Source organism: Sander lucioperca, chromosome 2 (assembly GCF_008315115.2).
Source record: "Sander lucioperca isolate FBNREF2018 chromosome 2, SLUC_FBN_1.2, whole genome shotgun sequence".
NCBI lineage: Eukaryota > Metazoa > Chordata > Actinopteri > Perciformes > Percidae > Sander > Sander lucioperca.
The window spans coordinates 14,584,808-14,612,165 of NC_050174.1; the positions used below are offsets into that span (position 1 = coordinate 14,584,808).

The following is a 27,358-nucleotide window of genomic DNA, read 5'->3' on the forward strand; positions in this document are numbered from 1 at the left end:
TGTGGTTCTATGGCATCAAGCGAGCTGCACACCAGCTACCCACTGAGGCACCCCAGCACCTACCGAAACCACACCTGCTTTAATAAAAACCATGGGTATGTCTACTTCACTTTGTACACACTTATTCACCACAAACACTCTTAAAACTTTAAATCACCTGAAAGCAGAGGTGGGACAAAGTCATTGTTATGCAAGTCACAAGTAAGTCTCAAGTCTTTGCCCTCGAGTCCCGAGTCAAGTCGAGTCAAAGATGAGGCAAGTCCCGAGTTGAGTCACAAGTCAAAGCCAACAAGTCTCAAGTCGAGTCCAAAGTCCTACCATTTTAGTTTTGAGTCATTTCAAGTCCTCTTACCACAGAAATAAAATTTATACAAATCATGTATGTCTGTAAGATTTGTATTTATTTAAACCTCTTTTTATACAATGACATTAATCAAATAAGGGCCCGCATGTTTTGCAAATTGCAACTCTTTTTTTGTCGACTACCTCGTAATTTTTATAGCCAAACGAAACTATCTTCGGTATCATTTTGCCAACTGGCGCGTTGTTGCTTGTGCTTCATTTGTTGTCTTGCAATGTGCCTGCTTAGATGCTGTCGAATCAAAACAACGTGGGACTACAGTGATTGGATGTCGTGCAGGCAGCGCGCGTGCTCTCTGCATGCATACAGGTGGTGCACATTTTTTTCACAGATGCAGATAAACTGAGAGCGGCGCGGCTGTGTGAACATTTTCTTCCCCAGTTTTCATGGGAAGTAGCAAGTCTTCTCGAGTCAAAAGGCGCAAGTCCAAGTGAAGTCACGAGTCATTGATGTTAAAGTCCAAGTCGAGTTGCAAGTCTTTGTAAATTTTGTCGAGTCGAGTCTGAAGTCATCAAATTCATGACTCGAGTCTGACTCGAGTCCAAGTCACATGACTCGAGTCCACACCTCTGCCTGAAAGTGAACATACCACTATAGATAATCGATAGATAATGAGGTTGCTATTCAAGTTCTTGATGATAATTTTAAAAACAATGACACAATTAAAGTGCTGAAGCTTGTACTTATGGGACAGACAACCTTCACTTCACCAACATCAGAAACCAAATTTTTTTTTTGTTTTAAACCACAGGAAAATCTCTGGCACTCAAATCCTTTTTGTAAACTTGGATTGAAAATCTCTGAGGGGTACAGAATGACAAAGAGGAGAAGGTGGATGGATGACAACCCAGCAAATGACAATGAATGAATCCCTGGAGGAAAGAAAAGTGGAGGTGTTTACAGCTGACTGACAGCCACACGCAGCAGCAGGGCCGTGATCAGCAGGGCAGGGCTGGAGGCCACAGCCCCTGCGCTGTTGCGATGGTGATCCCCGTGACTGTGGCTCCGGTGGGGCCCATTACAGTCGTCACCAAAACAGCAGTCCATCTTGGCTCCGGAACTGACGCCATGAGCCTTGTCGCAGAAAGCCTTGTACGTGCACGACTTCATCACGGTGCCTGGAAAGAGAGCGAGACAGAGAGAGGGATGCGTGAGGCCGGCAGACGTTCACAGTTTAATTGCTTTGAAGTCATTGAAGACTGGCCACTTGTATTAATTTTGTATGATGCTGTGAACCCTGGGAAACTCAGCTTCTCCTCACCCCCCACACACACACACACACACAGAAGAAGAAGATAATGAATGTATGTATCTGACTACCTCACACAAGTATTTGGTTGTCAGTGTTATGCTGACCTATATTGAGGCTTTTACTATTATCCAACCAAATCCTACTTGAGTTGCATGTTTTACTGGGTTTGTATGTGTGCGTTTACTCACTGGGTCCTGTGATGGTGGAGCAGGCGTCAGCGTACTGAGGGCAGGAGGTGGAGCCCTGTCGATTGCAGTCGTCATCATTGGACGCCACGCATGTGTGACATTTGAGGGTGTGGCCTTTGCAGACAGAACAGGAGAGAGCACCTGACTTGAGACTAAGCATATATGTTCACAGGCAGGTGTAAGCATGCAGACACACAACCATATGCTTTTCTTAATAGTCCATTCACCCCAGACTGCATCCATGCACATAGGCACACATGCTTGCAGGTAGATTGAGTTGAGAGCTACACATGGCTGACAGTCCCTTCCTCAAATTTATGACTGGGACACATTTTGCATACAATTACAGTTTTTTTCCGATTGTTTGGACAGTGGTCACAACTGAAGCCACATGTGCAAAGCTCTAACCACAGTCTGCATTACAAACAGTCACCTGAGCTAAATAGTTGACATCACCTGCAAAACTCATTCCAAACAACACAACTCTTCACACATGTCTCAAAACAGGTTCAGTGCAGCCAAACACTATGAACAATCCTCACTGAGACAACACACACCGTCACTCAGAACACACTGAGAGTAAAAACACTCTCATCAAACACCAATACATAAATTAGATACTTTTAATCTTTACAATTTGAATAATTTGAGTGACTTCACACAAATCAGTATTTTTAAATTTTCTTTCACAGGATTTTTTTTATTTTATAGCATACCAATTTTTTAGGTAAACAAGAAGGAATGAAAATCAGCAGTTTGCTTCAATATAGCTATATCTTTATTTTGTCTGTAGTAATTTACATAATTACTGATAAAAAGTTACAAACTAAAGGAACATAATAGTAGCAAAGAATTGTGCACTAATCCTGCCTTTCCAGCATCAGGCCACAAGTTTTCATCAACTTCACATTGGATGTCTTTTCTTGCCATGCACCTGGCGAAGAACCTTCTAGAGTGCCTTATCCATCCCTGGCAGGCCTCTGGACTTCATAGCGACATTCGGTGAATCATTCACATTACAGATGCAACTGTAGCTCTTTGCAGATTGGGTTGCACCCTCAACCCTGCCTCTCAAAATGAGAGACCATGATTCACAACATGGTCTATAAGTGTAGCCCTTATTTCATCAGAAATTACAGCTCTTTCTCTTCTTCTTGGTCTTCCTCCACGCATCTGCACTCTCCCTGGCACTCTTCTCCTCCTTCCTTGGTCCATTTCCAAAAAAAAGTCTTTCTGAGCTTTCCCTACATATATACTGTATTTGTTCACTAACAAGTCTAAAACAAGACACCTGCTTAGGTCTTCAGCTGAAATTGCAATCAGCAATGTTTGAAATGCACCAGGCTGAAATCCATTCTGTTTTGAATGTGTGGTTAATGGTTTTGATAGCAGTGTGTTTGAACAAAGTGCTGGAAATCCAGTGTTGTGCAGGTTGTGGTTAAAGCCATGGGATAAGTGTGTAGAGTTATGAAAACTGTGTTCAAGCAATGAAAAACGAACCAGAGTTTGGTTCACAAGAACTGCTGCTGTGCAGACTGTAGTTAGAGTTTTGCACACGTAGCTTCAGTTGTGCCCACTGTCATTTAGAAATCGAAAAAAAACGTAAAGCCATGCCACAACATATACATCATTCGACCCTTGCAGGTTTAAATCTGTGACAGAATAATATGGAAAATGCCCCAAATTGTGCAGGTCTCAAGCCAAAACTGCTTTGCTACTACATAAATTAACTTGCTTTTAGGATACAAAAATCCTGGATCCTCTGTATCACAGTGCTGTAACCTCTCAGCAAATTGTCTGCTAGCTGCTGATCAACAAAATACTTCCCCACTGCTGAAACTCCAAAATCCAGTGTTGGAATCAGTTGTAGAAACTTACTGTGGCAGGCCAGAGAGATGAGCAGCAGCAGGGCCAGGGCAGTCTTCATGGCAGCTGGCCGATAGTCACTGCGTCTTCCAGAGTCCAGAGAAAGAATGGATGAGCTGAGTATCTAATGGAGGGGACACCAGGGGTTGAGGTGGAGGACGAGGGGGGGTTAGGCACGGGAAGGTGTTTGAGCGCATTAAGGTCTTATCTCCGTAAGCTCCATGTATGCTGCACAGCCAGCAGCCTCTGTAATGGACTTAACTGAGCGAGCTTTAACAGGGAGACACAGTTACAGTTTAGTGTTATTAGCAGAATGTTGAGGTCATTTGTTTGAGTACTGATTTTACAAGACTGTTTTTCAGAATGAAGCTGAAGCATCACAAAAAAGCTCAAGTGCACTGTTCACTCATGTAACCGCTTCAGCTGTGACGTAGGGGTGGCAGTAGCTCAGTCTGTAGGGACTTGGGTTGGGAACCGGAGGGTTGCTGGTTCAAGTCCCAGTACGGGCCAAAGTACAGAGTGTGGATTGGTAGCTGGAGAGATGCCAGTTCTATTCCTGGGCACTGCCAGGTGCTCTTGAGCAAGGCACTGTACCCCCACGCTCAGGGCACTGGCAGCCCGCTCACTCTGACATCTCTTCATTTGTGCATGAATAGGTCCTGAGTGTAGTGATTTCTAACAAACAGAGTGTAAATTGTAATTTCTCCACTGGGGATCAATAAACAGTATAAATTATTATTATTATTATAAATTATGTGTAAGAGTGAGGCTAAAGCTGAGGCCATGACACACAAACATAACACACACAGACACACACGCACACAGTGATACTTTACTGCTTTAAGTTAAAGGTAATAATAAACTACAAAAAGTAAAAAAAAACTAGAAAAACCTTTAGTAGAACAAATTATATTTTTTTATTTTTAATGACCCACTCCTCAACACAAGTGAAATCCTCATTACCAACAATAAGGGGCTAAAGTGACAAAACAATATTTTGTGAAGCAAAGACAAACCAGCTGAGTAACGAGAGGCAATGTGACATTAGAATGGCACAAATATAAACTGTGGCACATAAGTGGGTTTGTGTTGTACATGGATGTACATGGTGGTATAGAGTCTGGGTATCAGACATTAAAACCTTTCAATAGTGACTGACTCCATAGAACTGAGTATTGAAACTGTAAAGTACCAAAACATTTGAACTAAATGCTTAGTCAGATTTTCAGTCTTGCTTTAGTTTCTTTAACTAAATATTGCCTCATTTAAATCACAGATTTGCAAATGTCCTACTGTATTATATCGAGGCAAATAGTAGTTTGTGTTAAGCCTTCAATAAATATCGATGTGGCGGAGACGTTTGGCCTATTTTGTTGGAAAGAACATTTCTTCAACAGAAAAAGGCAAATAATGATAAAAGTGTTATCGTTACTAAGTCACAGCCTCCTAAGGCATTACTATACAACTATTTTTACCCGTGTCTTAAGAAAACAATCTGCATGGTGAGAAAGACAAAGCTATGAAAATAATCATGCAAATAAACAGATTTATCTGCTGAACAACTGTAAATACAGGCATGTTAGCTCACATCTTCATCACGCATAAGCAACAGACACTACCTTTAACAAAGCTGTCAAACACTTAGTTTCCTTCGTAGTAGGAGGTAAATGTGATTAGTGGTCACTCAATCTGTGACATAGTGATGGTTAAAAAAAGGAAAAAAAGAATAATTGTTGACATATTGCAGCACCCCTGCTGGAGCTGCTACCCCCGCGACCCGATACCGGATAAGTGGACGAAGATGGATGGATGGATATTGCAGCACTTGCTAATCTTATAATAGTTTTAAATATCTTTTACCAAAATATAGTCATGTCTATGTTTTAATGTTTTCCAGTTGTTCAGGATTCTGAACACAGGATAGTTAACGTAAAGTGGTGGAGTTGATTTAGCTTTTCACTCTTTACACTTCAACTGACTTTGTGGATCAGACGACACAATGCCACAAAGTTTATATAACTTACAAGATAGTCTATGATTGTCAGGTTATTATACGTCTCTGTTAATGATAAACATTCTGTAACTACTTGAATTGTCCAGAATCTAGGTAAAGCAAATGCTGTGAATTAATTGCAGCTTTAGTGTCACGGACATGTGGTCCAGACTCGTTATGGTTTCAGTGTCTCTTCTGAACAATCCACGGCCTTCGAGGACTTAATGTACATCCTCAAACAACGCTTAATCCTTTCCTCCAGTTCTTGTGCATCCTGACTTTGACCCTGACCACATTCTGCCCCACACAAAACCCCCGAGCTTTGCTCTTTCAGAGTAAAATCCTTGTTTACTTTACAGAAAAAATAAATTTCATGAATTGTTGCTTTAATATTAAACAATCCTTGCCCATCAAAATATACTGTATGCCTAAATGTAGCTCTAAAACAAACCTCGCCTGCATGATGTCATCCTGTCGATGATGTGTTGCTGGGAATTTAGCTGTTAGGCTGCTGAGAATTTAAGTTGAGTCACAAGCAGGTAGTTGCTTGCTGGCATAATGGGCGAAAGAGCTCCAGATGGCCTCATATAATGGGCAAAAACACAAACAAAACAACGTGACCAAATACAGTACATAAAACAGATTCCCACTAAAACAATTATTAGCATGTACAGAACCTTCTTGATCCAGGTCACAAGTAGTGCAATTGTAGTATACAGGAAGTTACTTTAGACATCTGTACATAAGCAGTCTCTGTGATGCAGGGCTGGCAGAGGGTATGAGAGCTGCTTCTTGGCTGGGGGCATGCACAGGGCGTCGCTGTAAGGCAGGACCGGAGGGACGCTAGTGGCTGACTGACAGGGAGTGTCTCTCAGTCTATTTTTCCCATTTTGGCAATCAGCTCATCACAGATCTTGGTGAGTTCCTCCGTCTCTTGATTCTATGACAACGCAACAAAGGATGAATACGTACATTTAATACATCTCTATATGCTAAATTACAGCACAAAAGTACAGTGTAAAAATACGGTAAATATGTTATATTGTGTATTATTAAGAGCTTAAAGTTTTCATCTAGAATGCAGAAAGATGAGGATGCCGGTTACCTTCTGCTGCAGAGCTTGTTCCAGAGACTCGTTCTTCATCTGCTCCTTCCTCAAACTGGCGGCCATTGCCATGTTCTCTGAGCTCAACTTTGCACGCACCTGAGCGATCTCCTCATTGGCCCTGTGAGATGCGTGGAGTGAGGGAAATGAACAGCATCTCAAACCCGTAAAAGTTTATATGTCGTTATAATTGACATGATCGGAAAATTAGACTTTCTACATACTTGTCTAGTTTCTCCTCAGCATGGAGTTTAAGTGTCTGGTATCTCTGCTCCTCCTGCTTGACTCTGGCCAGATACTCTTGAGCACACTTCTTCAGCACCTCCTCATTCTGTATGAGAAAACAAAAAAACAAGCACTGTGAGTCAAGAGTTGGGAGTAAACTGCTTTAACCGCAGCAGTTTTAACTCTGTAGCAGTTGCTGAGTAAAATAACGTATTCATTGAGATAAAGGCCAGGTTTATCTAGTGACCTTCGATGTTAACCCCTGCTGCTCTTACTTCGAGGCGACCACTGCCCCTAATCACAGGATACTTTCCAACCATATTCTGATCCCCTTACAATCCTCCGATTTGTGCTGCTACCAACTGATCGCGTCAGCACTTGAAACAGACACTTTCTTTGAGCAGTTATCTGGACATGAACATGACCGCTTACTTTCTTAAAGCCCTCCAGGGTGCTCTTCAAATTTTCATAACGCCGAAACACGTCAGAGAGAGATCGCTCCACGGAGTTCAGGTCTGCCAGGGCGGCTTCCTTCTCCGTCGTCACAGTCTGCAAAGCCTTCTGGGAACTCTGGTTGTTGCGCTGCTCGTCCTCTGAGAAGAGCGAAGAAGAAGACATTCATTTGGAGTGCTAAATAACTTACTGTATATCTTGTATTCAGTCTGGTAACAAACCACATTACATTAACCACATAAACAGGGACACAAAGAGAAAAGACTTGAGTGAAACGTGTGTTTTCTAATTGCTGCTTTGTCTCTCCTAATACAGGACAATGTGGACTACCGTTACTACATCTAAGTCAGTAAAACAGGAAACAGTACAATATTACACAAATCACACTGTGGCACTAAAATCCTTACAGCAACTAGTGAAATAAATGGTTACATGAAAAATAGAAGTCTGCTCTGCTCTAACATTTCTACTTACCGATCATCTGAGCGATTGTCTTCTCATATTCTGCAACAATCTTCCTATAATAAGACAAAACACATGATAAGCCTTACTTAACCTTATGACAGAATGCTTTAGCTTCTCAAAACCTCACATGACCACCTTGGAAGTCAAACAGTGATATCTGAGTAAAAAGAATGCAGCAACACGTTTTCTAACCTCATCTCACTGACTTGTTGTCTGCTGTCCTCGTACTTCTTCTTCCAGTCGTTGGCTTCTGTCTCTTTAGTGATGATCTGAAAAGAGACGTCTACTGTGAACAGAACTGTGCATTCAAAGAAGACACCTAAACTTGATCCATTTAGGAGAAAACAAACACATATTTCATGTTGGATGAGTGTGATAAAACTGCGCACCTCCTCTCTAATGAGGGTAAGAACGGCCTGTTTTTCTGCCTCACTGATGCAGATGGAATCCAGGACCTGACTTCCTGTTTTCTGCATTTCACTTCCCTCCGACTTGTTCTTCAGCTTGCATGGGTCCTCGAACTGCTGAAGGTAGAAGGAAATCAGTTTTCTTGTACATCCAGTAGTATAATGGTGGGTGAGTCTACCTAAACTTTTCAAGAATGTACAAGGTATTTATGACAGAAACATAAGTAACAATCACCAATACTGCCATAAAACTATACCTTTTACACTAAAACAAACCCTTTTCCCCCAGTTTCTCATCATTTGTTTGTTATTTAATATTGTGTCTTCTAATCATTTTCTTTCATAAGTATAAAATGCATAATTTTCTGTGCATCAAATTTGTCTTCTTCTGGGAAACCCATTATAATATAGGTGCTTAGATAGCAAATGCAAAACCCTTCATGTTATTAGTTACAAAATACCAATTAGTGAGAGAAAGTAACAAAGGAACATTTCATTCTGTAATAAACTGCATATTATGACTCTCTCTCTTATCCTTTTTTCTTCATTCTTGCAAACTTCTCTCATTCTTATTTTTTACCCTGTACCCCTCTTGCCTTTCAATCGGCGTTCTAACACATCTCAATCCTTCTTCTTCTTCTCCTCCCCGTCTCTCTCCCCTTTCATTTTGTCCTTCCCTGGATTATGACAGTCATATTCTAATCTCCTGAATGTAATCTAAATCCATCTGTCACCTGAGTACATGAACATGGTGGCAGACACTAAGTTCCTCCTGCTCTCCTAAAGCATAGTGCAGTCATCATATCAGACAAACGATCATACATACTGCAGCTTTAGAAAATAATCATGTAGGTAGCTCTAAACACAAAAATTGTATTACATATTTAAGTCACATCACACTTTACTTGATTCCTTTTTTAATTGACTATGTAAAATGTCACCAATTCAAATAAGAAAAGAAGTGTTAACACAATGTGCCAATATGACCATAGTGAAATGTAATGCTGGGACACCTCTGGAAGTCTGCAACTGATGAGGACACTTTAGTTCAACTAATAAAATAGTGCTTCAGCCCCATCTAGTGGTCACTGGGGGCATCATTTTGCAGTTGAATTACTTAGATGAAAAATGTCACATGCATGAGAGTGTGCGGCTATGATGATAGACAAATAGATTGCATATGGGCCTGACACAACACATGTAGGGGAAATGACATGAATGATTAATTGTGATGTTAACTTACCAATGAGCAGCAGTCTGAGTCCTCGGGCTTTGATGACACATGGCCGTCTGGAACTGGAAGAAAGATATACACGTGTTAATAACAAATTTAAGGTGAAACATGCTGCGGCCTTTTTTTTTTAAAATCTAGTATTACGTTGAACAATTTAATTTCCCTGCCCACAGGATGAGACATGATCACTTATTTTCAGCAGTTAGAAGTATTCTCATGACTTACTGTATGTAATATTATCTTTTTCATGTGTAATTATAAGTTTTACTTAAGTCTTGCCTTTAAATAAACTCACACCACTGGCAGTTTGTATACACTTTAGTTATGACTCACAATGAGCCTAAATGACTAGTTAGGGCATATGTTGCAGAATGTTTTCAAGGCAGGCACTTCCTCTTACAATGACAGACTGACTGAGTTCACTGTTGGTTCATATTTCAAACTCATATAAATATCAGCTCAGTACAACTTTAAGAATTGCCTGTCCACAGTAAAAAACAACAACAACATCATGCCTTTAGAAACAATAAAACCACAAGTGTAACAGTGCATGTTTTATCACACCAAAACAACTGAGAAAACCAACCATACTGTCATGGGGCTCATGACTGACACAGTCACAAGTTTCAGTGCACAATGATTTAGTTAATGATTAATGTTGTGTGTGTCTGTAACAGTAAGGCAATGACCGGTATTGACCCAGGGAAGCTAAAGAATGCTGTCTAAACTTTAACATCCAGTTATCTGAACTCTGTACTGTAGAGTCCCTCACTGATAACTGAGTTATTCACTACTAGATCAGTGTGCACTGAAGCTGGGCACAACATTAACATGAAAATCTTCATTGATCCTGTTACTCACTGCTTTGATCCTTGTCTGGTTTGACACCGGCACTGCTCGCCAACTTTTCCTCGTCTGTGGCGTGTCCGCCATGATGGTCATCCTTTAATAGCAGCAAATATAATCAACCACACTGACTGTACGGAGCTTTTCTAATTCTTATACTACCACATGGGTCAGATGAGCAGCAGACACATTCTCAATTCTTACCTGTCCGCTGAAGTCCTTTTGCATCGGCTGGCTCTGCTTCATTTTACAGGTGTTCCTGAGAATGAAGGTCAATAACAACGTCAGTGTCAACACTAACCTGATCATAATTCTGCATGTGTGTACATGTTGGCAGGTGTGGTGATGAAAAGAGGAAAGCAGGAGAGACAGAAAGCCTTACAGCCAGACCTCATTGCTCTGCTCTGTGTGTGCGCTAAGTTCGCATGCTCTGCTTAAAGCGCAGAAGAGTTACGCAGAAGAAAAATCTGATTAATCAAAGAGATTATTTTCAAACTGAAATAAGAGCAAGAACAGTTGCTCTGAGCATTAGAGGGAATTACAGGGTTTCCACTAACGCTCTTTCTCCTCTACTTTCTAAATCTACTTCTACTTTTTAATTTAGGTCAGGTGGATGAAAGTGAACCTGGACTTATACAAAAAACAGCAAGGACTGAGGTTACAAATACACACACGTCTGCACACACAGTTATACAGTACTTACAACAGAACACAGAGGAAATGGACTTGCTCAGCAGTCCTGATGCCACACAGAGAGAAGGGAAACAGAATGACAGGTGTGGAAGGAACAGGTAGGAAAGACACAGGAGAGGACGGGACAGGGGTTAGCTCAAACACAAGGTGAGTGCAGGGTTATTATAGTTTAGTAAAAAACTAAGACTCAAAGTAGACAGGTAAGAGGTTTTACTTAAACTGGAAATTAAAACCTTGTTGAAAACAAAAAATATTGAAATTAATGTGAAATTAAAGTCTTCCATAACTTCTTAACCAACTTCCAAAAATGATAAAAGTATAACAAATATAAATTGACAATAGAAAACAACTAAAAGTATTTCCCAGGATTGTCCTTCACTCTTTTTATATTGGCAGGAGATTTATAAAGAAAAAATATTTAGAATTATGGATCACTGCTCTTTTGTTACATTATTATCTGGGCAAAATCCCAGACAAACTTATCACTCAGGATGAATATTTTGGCTGGTAAGTGAGAAAGCCATCACATAGAAATTGCCTTTTATTATTATTATTATTATTATTGGCCTATAAAATGTAATCCATTACATATGTATGTAATTGAAAGACCCTGTTCCTGTACAAGTATTGTGTTGCCCATGTCAAACCACTCATTAACTTGAAATTTTCAATAAAAATAAAAATAATCTTTGTGCACAAAACTGAATTTGCCAACCGGCAATGGTTCTTCTAACAACATGAGTACGTAGTACTTATACAGGAGTGTGTAGTACTTGGTGTAGTAGTTCAGTGGTTCTTTGTTAAAAAATAGAGATGTGAATCAGGATTCTTTTTTAGCAAGAACAGAAGAATGCCACAAGAGGGCATTGTTTTACACTTTAACTTTAACTTTAACTAAAAAAAAAGTTCTGCCAACAAACACAAATTATTTGAGTGTTTAAAATACTTTATCCAGCTATGAACACTGAAGAAATCCCCTAAATCTGGAATAATTCAAGCTAATAAAATCATCCTGAAAACTGAACAAAAAAAGAACTGAAATTCTAAAAATAAAAATGATAAGCAATAAAAAAAAAACATTGAAAACTATAACACTGGTAAGGAAATGAATGAAAACTATAATAACACTGGTAAGGAAATGAATGGATGTGCAGGAGAGAAACAACAGCTGAAAGAACTTGTGAAGGTACACAACAAGTGGTTAAAAACACTGATCACTTCAGGTTGATTGTGCACAAACGTGTTGTGTTCCCTACGCTATAAGAGAGAGCACTGTTTGTTCAGTCATATTAGTTCAGCTTCAGCCACTGAGTGATGGCTGAAGAGGCCTTTGTGTACGTTTGTGTTTTACTCACGTGGTAATTGTGCCATTGGACTTGCAGGTCAGGTTTGTGTTTTGCGTGTTGCCATTAAGCAAGTCGGGATCCACACAAATGTCATGACTGGGGATCAAGTTTGAGTCTTGGCTGGAGTCAGACGTCACTGGAGCCTCGTCGTCCACCTCCAAAGGATCAGGTTTGTTTAGTGGGGAGAGGATGGACAGAGATGGGGGCCTGAGGGCTTGAGGCTGTGACAGAGGGCTGGATGGCGAGAGGCCCTCTCCAGGACTGGATATGCTGCTGATGGTCAGGTTAAGGTTTTGGTCCAAACCAAAGCTGCGCTCGTTAGGTAAGGAGCCGGTGGGGTTGTTTAGGGAATCAACCTCTTGGAATGAAAGTGGGCCGACATCCTGGTTGGAGTTCTTGTCGAGAAAGAAGTTTGTAACATCAGGAAGAACTGTGAAAATGGAAGAAAAGTAAGTACGTACTGTATATAACTGAGTTTATACAGGACCTTTCAAGAGCAGAATGTCACAATATGCTTCCCAATAAGAAATGAGGCAACAAGCATATAATACAGACTTCCAATGAATAAAAAGAGTGAAAACAACATAAATAGAAATAACTTTACCCAAAGACAAATTTAAACATGTGGTTCTTTTAAAGATGCTTTTTTTGTTTTTGTTTTTTATATTTTTGAACATATAGAACAGACAAATACAATTGAACAAGAACAAAAACCCTCACCCACCTCCCACCCTCTGCGGTCTCGAGGAAAGCAAAACAAACAAATAGATAGAATAAACAATAGAATAAACAAAAACAGAAATCACACCTTGCCCAGTCACTCCCCTCTAATTCTTGTGATGCTGAGGTCATTAGGACTGATACTTGTGCTACTGTGTTTTTCCATAGGTCTATAGTCGATGATTTGGCTTTGTTAATCCTTGCTGTAGAGAGCTCAAGCATAACTATGTCCAGAAAATACACCAACCACTGTTTTAAAGATGCTTTTTAAAAGGTGTCCACAGATTGCCCAAAGTCCGAAGGGAGAGTTTCAAAGTTTAGTTGCCACAACCTTAAAAATAGTCTATCCTAGTTTAAGTCTGCAGTAGGCTAGATGTCTGATGTAGGCTGGTGAATGACCCTGAAGAGCTATAAAAGTATTGAATTGAATTGTAAATATTAGAGTTAAGAAATTAACATTGGTGTCAAATAAGACCAGATCAAGAGCTTAACAGAATAATTTTAGATCACATGTAAATGATCCAAGGATGTTTTGATAACGCAGTTGAAGGAGTTAAAAAAGTTGGGACGGAAGGAAAAAAAATCTAGTCCCAACCCGACACTCAATGGGCATGATTTTTAGTTTTTCAGCAGAAAAATCCTGAACAAAAGAAACACTTAACAATGAGCTGAAACACTATAAAGCTTTGTAAAGCCGAAGGGAGCTGCAGATTCAGGTGTTACATTTCTGTAGGTTCATCACGATGAGTGACCCCTTTCACTTTGTTTTCACATTGTCATTTGTTAACATAAAAATATTAATTATAGACATTTTAAGACATCAGGAGGGTTACATGAGATGCAAACTTGAATATCATCTACATAGCAGTGATAGGAGATACCTTTGAAATTACTTAATATCTGGCCAAAGGCAAACAATACCAGGCAAACAGAATAGGACCCAGGAGAGAACCTTGGGGCACACCACAATACTGAGTTTCAGCGGGATGCATAAACCAACAGCAACTGAAAAACTCTGGTCAGAAAGGTAGAAGGAGAACCACTGCAGGGCTGACCCTGAGACAAGCAGATCTTAATCCTTTCTTCAACATCTCTGTCCCAAAACAGTAACACATACCCCATCCTGTGGCTACTAAATAATTTGTTTTCATTGCAGGATTTAACCTTGAAATGATGGCCTCTCCTTCTCCTGTTAGAACACTTAAAATGACTGCTAGCTTCCTCTCAGAGCCCTTCACATCCTGTGTCCTCACACATCCGTTAACTGCTAGCTAACGACCACTGCAGCAGGCTGGTCTCTGTTGAGTCACACTGCTGCTGAAACACAGGACTCTCTGTAACTGAAAAATACACCCACTCACACTGTAAAACTTACACACCGACACAGAATAATAAAACTGAAATAACTCCTGTATTTCTTCTCAACTTGCACACAACATAAATGAAGTAACTGTGGCTTCACCTTGGGCGGGTAACAGCTTCTCACATCGTTTCTCATGACTGACGGCTAATGTGTGACTTATTACATCATACATTCAATTAAGTTTATGTAAGCTTCTGCTCAAAATCTGGGTACTTTCAGACAAACCACACACCCTTCGGAGAAAGAGAACAGATGTAGAGGAACCACACCCAGTCACAGAGTACACACCACCACATGGCCTAGCAACAAAGACAACATCAGGCTTTATTACAGTTTCACAAATCGAAGAAAAAGAGGAAAAGGAGACAGAGAGGGAAGTGAGAGAGAAACAGTATATAGGTAGACAAATAGCTGTCTAAGGTTTCAGCAACGTCCTGGTTTAACAGTACAGTTTGATTGTGGCCCATTGTTATTCCCATGAAAAGACAGTGATTACCCCCTGAGCCGGTATCATCTAAATATAGTGAACCAGAATATTGGTTTCTCCACACAGTCAATCTTTTATTCATGAAACTAACCCAGATTTTGTATAGACCATGTGACTGTTTTAGCATGAAAAGGAGACAGTATTGTCTGCAAACCAGACTCAAAAATAAACACAGTTACTGTTACAGTTACACTGTTATTATCTGGCACAGCATCCCATATGCTATGATCAAAACGTGTCTAATTTTAGCTAGCTGAGCCATCTAAAACATGTAGACCAATTCTATCCTGATACATGTACAGTATATGTTAAAATCAATCACTTTAATGAAAACTGATACAGATGGAGAAATAGAGTTTTCAAACATCAATGATATAAATAGCATTTGTTTCAGCACAGAAGATGCACTCCAGATTATCTATTACCATGGTGATGTGGGGTACTTGTTGAAAGCAGGGCAGTGGGAGGGGAGGGGTGAGGGGCTGTGGATTGGACAGCAGTTGGCTTCACTGGCAGCTTCAAGCAGGCCAGATTGATCTACTAAACCTTTATCAGCCGATTTACTAGTCTGTGCCTAACAGGATTTTTACAAGTTATTTCATTTACATTTAACTTTTCCTATGACATGGTCTGCTGATCCAAGATCTGTGTGATCAGCAAAAGCAAGAGTGAACAACATAAACAAAGAACAACATAGTGACACAAAGGAACATTGCACATTAGGTAAGTTTCACTTTAGAAAGTGGTGTAATTACTATGCTAAAATTAAAGTGTCAGTACCTAACCCTAATCTTAAAGCCACACATCTTAAAAAAACTGGAAAAATAAAACGGCATGAAATCAGCTTGATCAGGTATGACTGGAGGTAAGTGAGAACATTTGTAATTTGCATTTACCAACCCTTTAACATACATCTGCCAAAATCTGCTTTACAATTTTTTTGAATTACATAGACATTATTTGATCAGAAATTAAGTAAACAATATAACTTTTCACTTGGTACCAAAAAAGTATTGAGCCCTGCCTGAGAATATCCAATGGCATTGTTCATGTGTGACAGAGTTTAAAGTTTTTGTCCAGTATTAGAGCCCTGGGTCAGCCAAACAGCTGAGCCATCTCACCTGTGTGGTTGGAGTTGTCCAGTTGGCTCAGTAGCTTCACAACACCTGGTGACTCTGCCTCTGGGGTCTCAAAGGTCCCCTCCGAGTCTGAACTGTGGCGAGAAAGAGAAAGGAGAAAGGACCTTAACAAAACATAATTTACAACAAAGAAAAGAGAGGGAGAAACAGCAGGAGAGAGGTTAGAGCTACAACTGAGTGTTTGGGAAGTTATCTAGAACTAAAGTTGAAATCTCCAGTTTGAAATTGAAAATGTGCTGAAACAGACAAATATGATCCAAAAACAACTATTCTCATGAAGTGACTTAGCGCATGTGATAAAAAAACAAATCACACTGCCTGTTTTAAAGTTATAAGAACAACCGTCTACTGTCTTTGAGAACAATGAGGCATTGAAAATGTTGACAGTCTAAATAACTACATATTAATGCTACAAACAGCTACTTAATGATGCAAATGAAACAATGAAAGCTCTGATTGTGTGATGCAGTGAAAAATTATTTTTAACAAATAAGCATTGGCTTTCTAATATCAATCTTCTGGTTTCTTAAAGTGACATAAAAACAATATATTTCAGAGTTCAAAGCAGCTCAAAATAAACAAGCTGCTTTTATTTTAAAGGAAGTCAGAGAAAGGGGGAGGAGAGGAAGTGAAGTCCAAGAAGGCCACCTGCATCCTTTGCTCCTCAATAAGGACACACTGTGTACCCCCAGACTCATTCAAACGCGCACACGCACACACACACACACACACACACACACACACACACACACACACACAGTCTTTTGGTCTGCTGTGTCAGCTGCCAAGACACCCAGCACACATTTATGCCCAAACTGTGGAGAGACAAAAGGGAAGGGAGAGACAGGGAGAGGGAGAGTTTATGTGGTTGTGTGTGTGTGTGTGTGTGTGTGTGTGTGTGTGTGAGTGTGTACGCATTCCCAGCCACTTGAACACACATCAAAACGTCCGCACTCTAATGAAAAACAGCACGAGAAGGAGCAAAGCTCTCAGTGCCAATACCCAACCACACTCCATCTCTGATACCAGTTCAGACAAACACATTGACACGCTCTGGAGCCAGAGCTAATCCTTATATACATACCCACCCCCCACCCTGCACACACACACACACACACACACACACACACACACACACACACACACACACACACACTAAATCACATCCCAGTGATGGCCCCAGCCAGTGGATAGTTACTTAGAAACTAGAAATGGACAGAAAAAACTCAAAAGCTTTGGAAACTATGGCTTTTTCCCCTTCCCCCAACTTTCAGCAACTGTTCCCCAACTGCCAAACAGCCTTCAAACAAACAAACACAAACACAAACACACACGCACACGCACACACACACACACACACACACAGCCTAGACAGTCATATCCTCAGCGTTTGGTGCCTCATAAAGAAACAGGCTGGTGCTCACTAAACAGTAGTTTGAGTGTCTGTATTTTGACTAAGAATCTGTTTTTAGCCAATGACAGCATGACCAAGCCACTGGGATCTACAGCATAGGAAAGAATCCAAGATTATACCACCGTGTGTGTGTTGCTCTCTTTGTGTGTATATATCCACCACCTGTCAGTATGACTCAGAGGAATCTGCATTCATCACACAAACACACAATCAATATGCTGCTGTTTACACTGAAGCAAATACAGAGAATCACTATTTCCTTTCCATATATCCTCTTCTTATACAGATTATACAGACACAACTATAAACCAGAAGTCTGTCACTCTATCTTCTCTTTCTCTCTCTCTCTCTCTCACACACACACACACACACACACACACACACACACACACACACACTGTGGCCTAGCCCTCTTACTTGTTCTCTAAGCCATCCTTGGATCTGGGCTCCCCCTCGTCCCCCGCACCCCCAGTCACTGCTGACCATGTCCATTTGGCCCACTGGACCGGAGACAACCAGGACATCCCTGCACCACGTTGAGTCTTAAACCTGCTGCCACCTCCAAAATGTAATAGTAAACTTCCTCTTCTACTGAATTCGTTAGATTGTCACTGCTGTCAATCAGGTTCAGTGATCTTCCATGGTCCTTTCTACTTCAAAAAGGAGACTCTCAAAAAGAAGCTGTCGATCTGTCTTTTTGCCTCTCTCGCTCCTAATGTCAGCGTCTGCCCCTCTTGCTTTCTATATGGCTTGCTCACTTCCTCTTCTTGCCGCTCAGCTTTCTCATGCTGCTCTTTTGTGTTGTTGACGCTCGTGAGAGGGAAACGTGTCTCACGCTGCTGCTGTTTCTGCTTTGCTCTCCACAGCCCTGACTCACACAGCGCAGATTACTGGAGCATCAGTAGTCACTCCTCTCTCTGGTCCCCTCCCCTCTCCCTCTCCTTCTGGGTGGACGATCAGCTGGTTAACAGACATCGGCTCGCCTTGCTCCTGCATGTTTGCTAACTTGCTCACTCGCTCTCAGGAGTTGGCCTCCCCTCTCCCCGATTCTGTCAGGGTTTGCCGATTGTGAGGGAAGAGCAGGGGGGAGAGGAGAGGCAAAGAAGCGTCCGATTTTTCTGGGGCAGACAGACTACCAGACATTTGTGTCTTGAAGAAATAGTAGATGAAACGAGTAGGGCTGCCCCCTCTTAGTCGATTAGTCGACTAATCGGTCGTTTTGGTCTTAGTCAACTAAGATTTCTTTAGTCGATTAGTCATGTTTTATGCTTTTTTCGTGCTGAATGACTTATTTCCAAGAAACGTACGAGCACATCTCTGGTAAACACAAGAATTAAAGTGGTGCTTTTGCATGACTCTTTGCGGAGAAACTCAGATTTACAGATCTGTCGATTAAATCAACTAATCGATTAGTCGATACAATTGAATGAGTGTTAGTCGACTAAGAATTTCTTCAATCGAGCACAGCCCTAGAAACGAGAACAGGTGAGGAAAGGGAGGAAATGATGAGGCTAACGATGGGGATTGGAGATAAAGCTCATAACATTGAAATAGTCTAACCTTCTAAAATCTGCCGTCTTATAAGGCCTTCCCTAATTCCCTAAAAACTTGTATTAAAATGCAAACGTAACTTGTAGTAAAATGCAGTAAAGCCCTACCTATGTACATATGTGCTGGCATGTTTTGGGTGGCCCACAATGAGTTTGAAAGGAAATTTGAGTTGTTAATGGTTGGTTAGCAACTTCCAGCAGAGGCTTAGCCTAGAAATCTAGACGCACCCTAGCGGCAGCAAATGTAATTTGCAGCCAGAGGGTCTAGCAACTCTCCGTTGGCTTGCGAGCTGGAAAAAACAAACTCTGGCCGGCCAATCACATTGTGTATAGAGTCGGTGGCTTTGGCCGTGACTCTGGAAGACTCTTTGAGAAAAGAACAAAGAAAGGCACTGAAGTCATTCTTAAAAAAGGAAGACGTGTTCGGAGTTTTGCCGACTGGATACGGCAAAAGTTTAATCTATCAACTAGCTCTGCTACCTTCTTCGTTGGTCTGGTTGGTTGTAGCGCTATCCTATTGTATGCAGAGAGAATTTGAAAGACAACCGTTTATCCCGCCCCTCGGATTGAGCCCTGTCAATGGTGAGTTCCCAGACCCAACATCTTGATGTGGGTCTGGCTTGTCAGGTAGCAGAGGTTGTGTATTACTGTGAATAGTGACATAAAGAGTAAATAATATTTATGCCAATATTCCCTGTATAATAAAGGGAGCAACAGCTACAAAGGACAAGGACTAAGAATGTACCCTGTATGAATACTATAATCCACACAAACAAAAGATAAAATGTGAACTGGAAATGTAGCCATTAATTCCATGACGTTGTGTGACCAACCCTACAGAGGATCTATTGTTCACTGAAAAGATCCAGGTCAGACAGCATACTAATCAATACAGCAAACCTAGATTCAGCAGTAGTGGTGCAACTACCCATCAGACTGACAGAAAAGTCATTTGGAGCATAGCTCTGATCACTGCATATACACACTTTCACCCACACATGTGCCTCTAAGGCTGTTCATGGATGGCTTATATAACTCTTAGTCTAGGCTTTCACAAATACATCACGCGCGCACACACACACACACACACACACACACACACACACACACACACACACACACACACACACACACACACACACACACACACACACACACACACACACACACACACACACAGATGAGATGAGTTCTTTCAAAAAACATGGGCCATGACTAATCTAATAAGGGGAAGATGGTTCAGCCACTGTGAAAAAGGTGAGCAGGGAAAGAAAAGGGAAGCAGCAGAGACATTTTTCTTGTTATTTGCACTTTGAGGTTCTTTCCTGCTGTTTATTGCTCACATGTGAAAATCATGAAATGAAAGGCAGAAGCTTTACCGCTGATGACAGTGAGCTTATCCACTGAGACAGGCAGGCAGATAGATGAGTACATGCACAAACACACTGTGTGACAATAATGTCACACACTGTTGAACACAGAGAAAGACGCTCTGTTCAATCTGTAATAGCTGGCCGGAAAAATTGAGCAAATTAGAGACATGACAGATGGAAAACAGCATTAATTAAAAATGAGGAGTGAGAGACAGAGATATAACAAGCATGAGAATAGAGAAAGTGAGTTTTTGGGTAGGACTGACATCTGAAATGCAATGCAAATTTTTTCGTAAACATTCCAGACATTGTCTCCCTTCCCTCCTTTGTTTCCTTATCTGTCAGTCAGTACAGCTGAGAGGATAAACCTGTCTGTCTTGCAGTGGACATAATCTGCCAAAACCTAACAAACCCACTAAAGCAGTAAGAGACCTGTTCCACAAACTGTTTACTTTGCTACAACTTGAGGTTGTAAACTCACCTCTGGACATACAATGGAATAACAAAGAGAAAACACAGCGTCTTTATGCAGACAGAGAGACAACATGCAGAAGTGGACAGAGAGGGAATAATCCCTGACTCTCTCCCTGGATGAGAAATGAACCACAGACAGAGAAAAAGGAAAACAGAGAGGGGAAAAAGAATCAGCTCTTATGTAATACCTTGAAACCACAAATAGCAAAGAGTGAAACAGTGGCAAACCCACACATACAGTACACCCATATGCGATCTAGAGCTGCCATTTTAGCACACAGCAGTGGACATACTACCCAACAGACATCAACCCTCGGCTATTATGTGTTTGACGTCAGTTAATCCAGCAAGAATGCACATCCTTAATCATTAATTACATTTTGACTGATCGCAGCATGTGTGGTTATGAGCTAAGAATAAATCAGCAATGATAAACATGTCTGTGAGCCACAACAGAGGTGATGTGATACTGGATAACTAACTATGTGTGTGTGTGTGTGTGTGTGTGTGTGTGTGTGTGTGTGTGTGTGTGTGTGTGTGTGTGTGTGTGTGTGTGTGTGTGTGTGTGTGTACACTGAGAGGGAACTAGAGAAGCTTCTCTTACTTAATCCAATGTATGATCACAGAAGGTCATAAATCTGACATTTCGTACAGCAACACCATCAGGTCATAATTTCCCCTGACCAACAATTTGGTTCATAACAAGTTATCTTAAAACAAATGGGTTGATTTACATTAAATTTGCGGTTATCGCCGGGCTTTCCTCTAGCACCACCATCAGGAAAACTTGTATACAATGAAATAATGAACTAATGGTTGGATTTACAGGGAAAGACCACAGTCAAGCCCCCAAGAGGATGAGCCATTTTGACTTTTAACATCCTCACAATTCTTCTTGAGCACCATCCTGACAAATCTTTCATTTTTATACCCAGTGCTGCTAAGAGTTGTCACAGTATGTTTCCTGTCCAACATTTTCATATTGTGGCATGTAATTGCAGCTTCCATACTTTTAATTTTAGACTTGGGCACTAACCCTGTTTCATTTACAAGTTACATTCAAAGAAAATGTAAAAAGCACTTTTTAAAATATTCCTACTTTGATCAACATTTACACAGCACACATGCCAAACAGCAAACTTGCATTGTAATAAACATGTCAGTGTCAGAATTTACAGAACATTAAGTGATCCAGGTCTTAAATCTAAACTCAAACTGCTGTAAAGTTAACATAACTAGTTACACAGATTGTTAAAAAAACAAGTCTTGTCCAAAACTGAGTACAATACACATAATAAGCTCGATCCTCTCTGACTGAAATTCTTCAGGGATTGTTGGTGGAGTGGAATATCTTTTGAAAGCTTCAATCTATGAACTATATCTTTAAAATGAAAAACTGCATATCATTATTTTTAAGGTGAAAGCATCTATTTTGCCATGCAATACATGCTTGACTAAGTGACAACCTGCAAGATAAGTGTTTTCCTTAATGTGGCAACATATTTGGGTCTTTATTTAATCACTCATACATCCACACTTAATTATTTAACAGTCTAACAATAAAATACTTCACAGTGGCTTCTTTCATATTTTATTAGGGTACTTCTATTTATCTCAAAAAAACTTCTTTCAAACTAATTTCTTCTTGTGCAGTAGAGAATACCGCTGAAAAACAGACACTAGATGCATAGAGGTAGAGCCAGTATTGTTTGGATTCTATAGGCTAGATGCAGCACAAAATAGATTTTTGATGAAAGGATGTTGTGGTTAATGTTCTGGTGCATGCTCTGCTGTGACTACACAGTCTGCCATGTAAATATGTGGCCGTGTGTATGTGAATGTAAGAAGGCTTTATATGGGGATACAAGTAGGGGCATGAATATATATATATATATATAGATATATATATATAGATATAGATATACATTATATGACCATATGTCAGCTGTAGATATTGCGTTTATCAGTACGTTTTTCAACAGACAGATGGACTTGCTGTCTGTCTGTCTGCATGATGATGACTCACATCATCTAGCTAATCTAAAGAGAATAATATTGCTGTGGCCAGGATAGCTCAGTTGGTAGAGCAGGCGTACGTATATAGAGGGTTATTCCTCGACGCAGAGGGTGCAGGGTTTGAGTCCGACCTGTGACGATTTCCTGCATGTCTTCCCCTTTCATAGTTATCCTATCCTTTCAAGGCGGAAATGCTCAAAAAAAATAAAAGAGAATAGTATTGCTGGGTCATATTTGTTGTCATATTCGTTGCTCCATCTAGTGGCCATTATTGGACTCTCAGCCAGATCCCTCCCATAAAACCAAACTAATTAACATAAAAACAGCACCATCAATTCAGCTGCCCCTTCTGGGATACAATGCCAGGATGAAAGAGCAAAGAAGACAAAACTAGCTGAGGGAAGAATAGATGTGAGAGAGAGAAAGCGAGAAAGATACATAACAGGTCTGACGTCACCTCTGGGAGCTTAAACAGAGTTGACACGATCTCTAGTTCATCCATAGACTGTAAGACTATAGGTTTCCCCATGGCAACTATTTGGGAAAGGGTCACAAGTGTATTAGCCTACACTATGTAAACATACGTATAGACACAACACACAGAACAGAAAGAAGGTAGCAATGCTGATATTTACTTTATATCTTTTGTTGATTTTTATATTTTAATGCGGCATTATCCAGGACACAGCAGTCCCACAGAGATTAAATATAAAGAGAGAGTCCAAAGTCTTTGATATGCTGCATAACTGTTTTTACATCCCTGATATATCTGCATTTTAAATAGAGAACATCCAATTAGCTGCAATCAGAGCAGAAAACTAGCACGGGGTGAACAGAGTATGACAGAATAGAGCCAAGGCACTCACTGTGCTACAGTGCACTAGAATATCTTAACTGATAGAGGCATGATAAACAAAAAAGAAAGAATGAGGGAACAAGGGAGAAAGAGAGAAGGGGGTTTACCCAACAGGAGTCATGTACAGACACCAACTGAGCTATTGTTCCTGACTACAACAGGGACACAAAAGCATACAACTCCCAGACAATAGTGCATGTACATTGTACACATGCACGCACAGAGCAATGACATAACACACCCCCTACTGTTCTACTTTATAATGTTTCCATTCATTTTCTTTGCCTGTTCAAAATCAATTTCAAATAGACTTAATTTAACTTTAAAATGCCATATACATTGGATTCCATTGCACTGTACTATAATATACATCATATATAACAATATTGTGCAAGTGAAGGTTTTCAGTGATACACTTCAACATTATTCAGCAGTGAGTTTCAGTTTCATCCTGGCAAGCCTAGTCAGCATAGGCTTATGCATAATTAAAAGATACATCTTCACATTTTGCGCTTGTCTTCATGTATTTACAATGTGTGTCTCTCTAAAGATAAGCAAAGTTTTTCAGCCTACACTGGCCTGAATTCGTACCACTGCAGCAAGAAATGAGTTCCAGATGCAGGTCAGCCTCTTCCCAAATGAGGAACTGTCTGGATGTTTAAGGGTTTTGGAGAACAGGAAGTCCACTGTACATCCAAGACTGCTCCAGTTAGGACATGAAACGAATGATTAAGCCAACTAAAATTAGACCAGAAGCCGAAAACTGAGATCCCACGGCACTGGTTGGCTTTTCAGTTTTCCCACAGGAAGGACCCCAACCCCCACCAACCCTAACACAAACACAGATGCAGGAGTATGCTTATGTGATAACAATGAATAATGCTTTAACATGGCTTTGTCTCAGTGTTAGTCCATCTGAGCTCTCATGTCTTTGCCTTTCTGTCACTCGCTGTTTCCCTGCCATCTCCAAAACAACATCTGCTACAGTAAACGGCGGCACCGCTTCTCATATTAACCGCTGTTCTCCATGACTTGAATCACTGAGTGAACACAGTGACATTTAAGAAAAGACGAAAGTGTTCCGCTACAAGGGGCTTCCGGAAGCTTTTAAGATATAAAGCATCGATGGGATCAGGTGGGAGGACAAAGTGAAGGACTCACTCTATGTTAAAAAGGATTAAAGAAAAAGAAGTGGGAGCAGGGCGGTTTAGTGCTTTTAAGCTGTGACGAATGCCCCAGCAACAACATCTTCATTCCCTTTCCCTTCATTTTGACAAGATGAAAGGCTTCATACATCACACAGTACTCTAAGGATGTCAAACACTGCATGAACAAGAACAGGAAGCTGTGCTATACCTGCTCAGAGAGAAATAAATTGTACCACGTGTATCAAAATATAGAATTTGGGTCACAACTACATAATTAATAGCAGGCAGCAGCAATGTTCTCTTTACAGTTGTAACTACAAAAGCTGCTGCTAAAATGTCAAAACCAATGACACTTGGATTTGGCTTGGACACTGCCTTAATTTCAGGAGCATGATCAGCTCATGCTCATTACATTAGCCTCTCTGCTTATGTCATCATCATTACCACTCTGTCTCTTCCCTCTTTCCATAGATTTGAATACCAAAATAGAACGACCGGAGAGGCTGTGTGCAGAGCAGTCTGATGGGCTGATGCTTTTAGTCCAGCAGGGAAAGCCCTGGCTCTAAATTAAGCACCAAGGTCTCAGCACTGCCCTTCAACCCCTCTCTGTATCTCTCACTCCTCTCTCCCTCACTGATACGGAAGCACTTGGTTCATACACACTCAAGACAGCACATTCTCAAGTACCAAAGGGCTAAACTGATCTGCAGTCCTTGATCAAGTGCACCACTCTGCGCAAGCTTCCGTTTCTCATCAAGAACTTGCACACACAAACATACAAACAATGAAGGATCTCATCTTACATGCTGCTCTTCTTCCGAGGAGAGCTGACGGAGCCCTTCCTGTTCTGGCTGAAGGAGCCCCCCATGGCAACAGCTGCGTCTGTGTTTTAGGTTGATCACAGATGACGATGACGCATGTCCCTTTTCTCCTCCAAAGGTTCACCTCTGCCTCTCCTCCAGACAGCCTGGCTCAACATCAGAGCCGCACAAAGCACTGCTTCTCATGACTGACTTGTTATTATCTAACCAACAACCAGCCTCCCCTCTCGCAGTCCTTTCTCTTTCTCTGTTGGTGGTGTACAGTGTAAATACTCAGGAGTACTACTGATAACACATAGCTAACAGCCCCGCCCTCCTTGCTCTACTTCTCCTCTCTCTCTCTCTCTCTCTCTCTCTCTCTCTCTCTCTCTCTCTCACATACATTTACTTGCCAGGCAGGCAGTGCATAGCCTTTAGAATGAAAAAGGCAGAGAGGTGGTGTGTGTGTGTGTGTGTATGTGCTTGTGTTTGATAGGGGAGTTGTTTAAAGAGCACTAAGTCCAGGGACTTGGAGGGGGAAGATGGAGAGTGAGAGTGAGAGTGTGTGTGTGTGTGTGTGTGTGTGTGTGTGTGTGTGTGTGTGTGTGTGAGTGTGTCATGGGGGTATTTGGCAGGGTGAGAGTATTGTTCAAGCGTGAAAGAGTCTCTTCTATTGTTAGTCAGCTGAATACCAGATCTGAGATGCAGGGGGAGGGATAGAAGATGATGGAGGGAGAGTTGGCGGCATAAAACACAGCCTCACTTGTTGTGCCACATTCCCACTACCTGCTGTGATCCCATATACCCACCCTTGCAGCCCCTTTAAGTTTTAGCATGACAATACACACACACACACACACACACACACACACATCGTTAAACCAACTGTGTAAGAGAATTCCACTGGTCCATTAATCATATTGAGTGTCAATACAGCAGAACCTTGTAATGATTAAAGAAGGAAATCATACCTCCTGATTCAAGCCTGTCCCGTCCTGTTTCGGATTAAAGCCCTCAGAGCACTGGTGGGTCAGGCACTGGTGCCCAGGACAGGCCCCCCCTTTGAGAGGCTTTAGTGCATAACTTCCTCCCACTGAGATGAATCACGAGGCTCACTATGGAGGTCCTAATTTCTGAAGGACCTTTATAACATTTCATTCACAAAGAGCGCACAAAAGAGTATTTGGCATAAAGGTAGGCTACTGGTTAGTCAGTACAGCCACTTGAACGTTACTCTGACCACTTGCTAGCTTAACGTGTTAGCGCCATAAATTACGAATACATAGCTACATGAACAATTACTCAATGTAGCAAATAGCCCAGAGTAGACTAATAACTTAAAAACAACTTGCCTCATGGTTGTTGTCCAAAGTTGTTGCCAGTCAATTCAACCGCTGCAAGTGATGCTGTTTTCCACACGACTGCGCATGCTCGAGTGACTTGCCATAGTAATGAGTGGCTAGACGTTGACGTTGTACATTTGAGAATTTAAAGTGACAACCCTTATTTCATTTAAATAGATGTCTGTTAAGTCACTATCTATACAATGGTGATTGAGCCCATGGCCCACTGATGAAAGTACTA

The 27,358-nt window shown here is 41.0% G+C and overlaps 2 protein-coding genes across 9 annotated transcripts; both read right to left on the minus strand.

Moving 5' to 3' along the window:
* Positions 1–1,023: 1,023 nt before the first annotated feature.
* On the minus strand, positions 1,024–3,841 carry si:ch211-113d22.2. Of its 2 annotated transcripts, none has more exons than XM_035993599.1 (3): positions 3,680–3,841; positions 1,802–1,942; positions 1,024–1,479 (listed from the first exon to the last, which is right to left on the minus strand). In XM_035993599.1, the coding sequence occupies exons 1-3, from the start codon at positions 3,726–3,728 to the stop codon at positions 1,259–1,261; spliced, it is 411 nt and encodes a 136-aa protein (XP_035849492.1). In that variant the 5' UTR covers positions 3,729–3,841; the 3' UTR covers positions 1,024–1,258. The 2 variants fall into 2 exon arrangements, with proteins under 2 accessions (XP_035849492.1, XP_035849494.1); XM_035993601.1 differs by having other exon boundaries at positions 1,802–1,915; positions 3,680–3,837.
* Positions 3,842–5,532: 1,691 nt separating this feature from the next.
* Positions 5,533–27,229, minus strand: LOC116056859 (transforming acidic coiled-coil-containing protein 1). Of its 7 annotated transcripts, none has more exons than XM_031309241.2 (13): positions 27,127–27,229; positions 16,126–16,217; positions 12,444–12,864; positions 10,600–10,654; positions 10,411–10,492; positions 9,559–9,611; positions 8,298–8,432; positions 8,101–8,177; positions 7,918–7,961; positions 7,423–7,583; positions 6,990–7,096; positions 6,766–6,886; positions 5,533–6,600 (listed from the first exon to the last, which is right to left on the minus strand). In XM_031309241.2, exons 1-13 carry the CDS (start codon positions 27,129–27,131, stop codon positions 6,532–6,534), a joined length of 1,422 nt encoding a protein of 473 aa, XP_031165101.1. In that variant the 5' UTR covers positions 27,132–27,229; the 3' UTR covers positions 5,533–6,531. The 7 variants fall into 7 exon arrangements, with proteins under 7 accessions (XP_031165101.1, XP_035849456.1, XP_031165099.1 ...); XM_035993563.1 differs by lacking the exon at positions 27,127–27,229 and adding an exon at positions 25,778–26,080 and having other exon boundaries at positions 8,298–8,429; positions 9,559–9,605; XM_031309239.2 differs by lacking the exon at positions 27,127–27,229 and adding an exon at positions 25,778–26,079.
* Between the last annotated feature and the right edge of the window lie 129 nt (positions 27,230–27,358).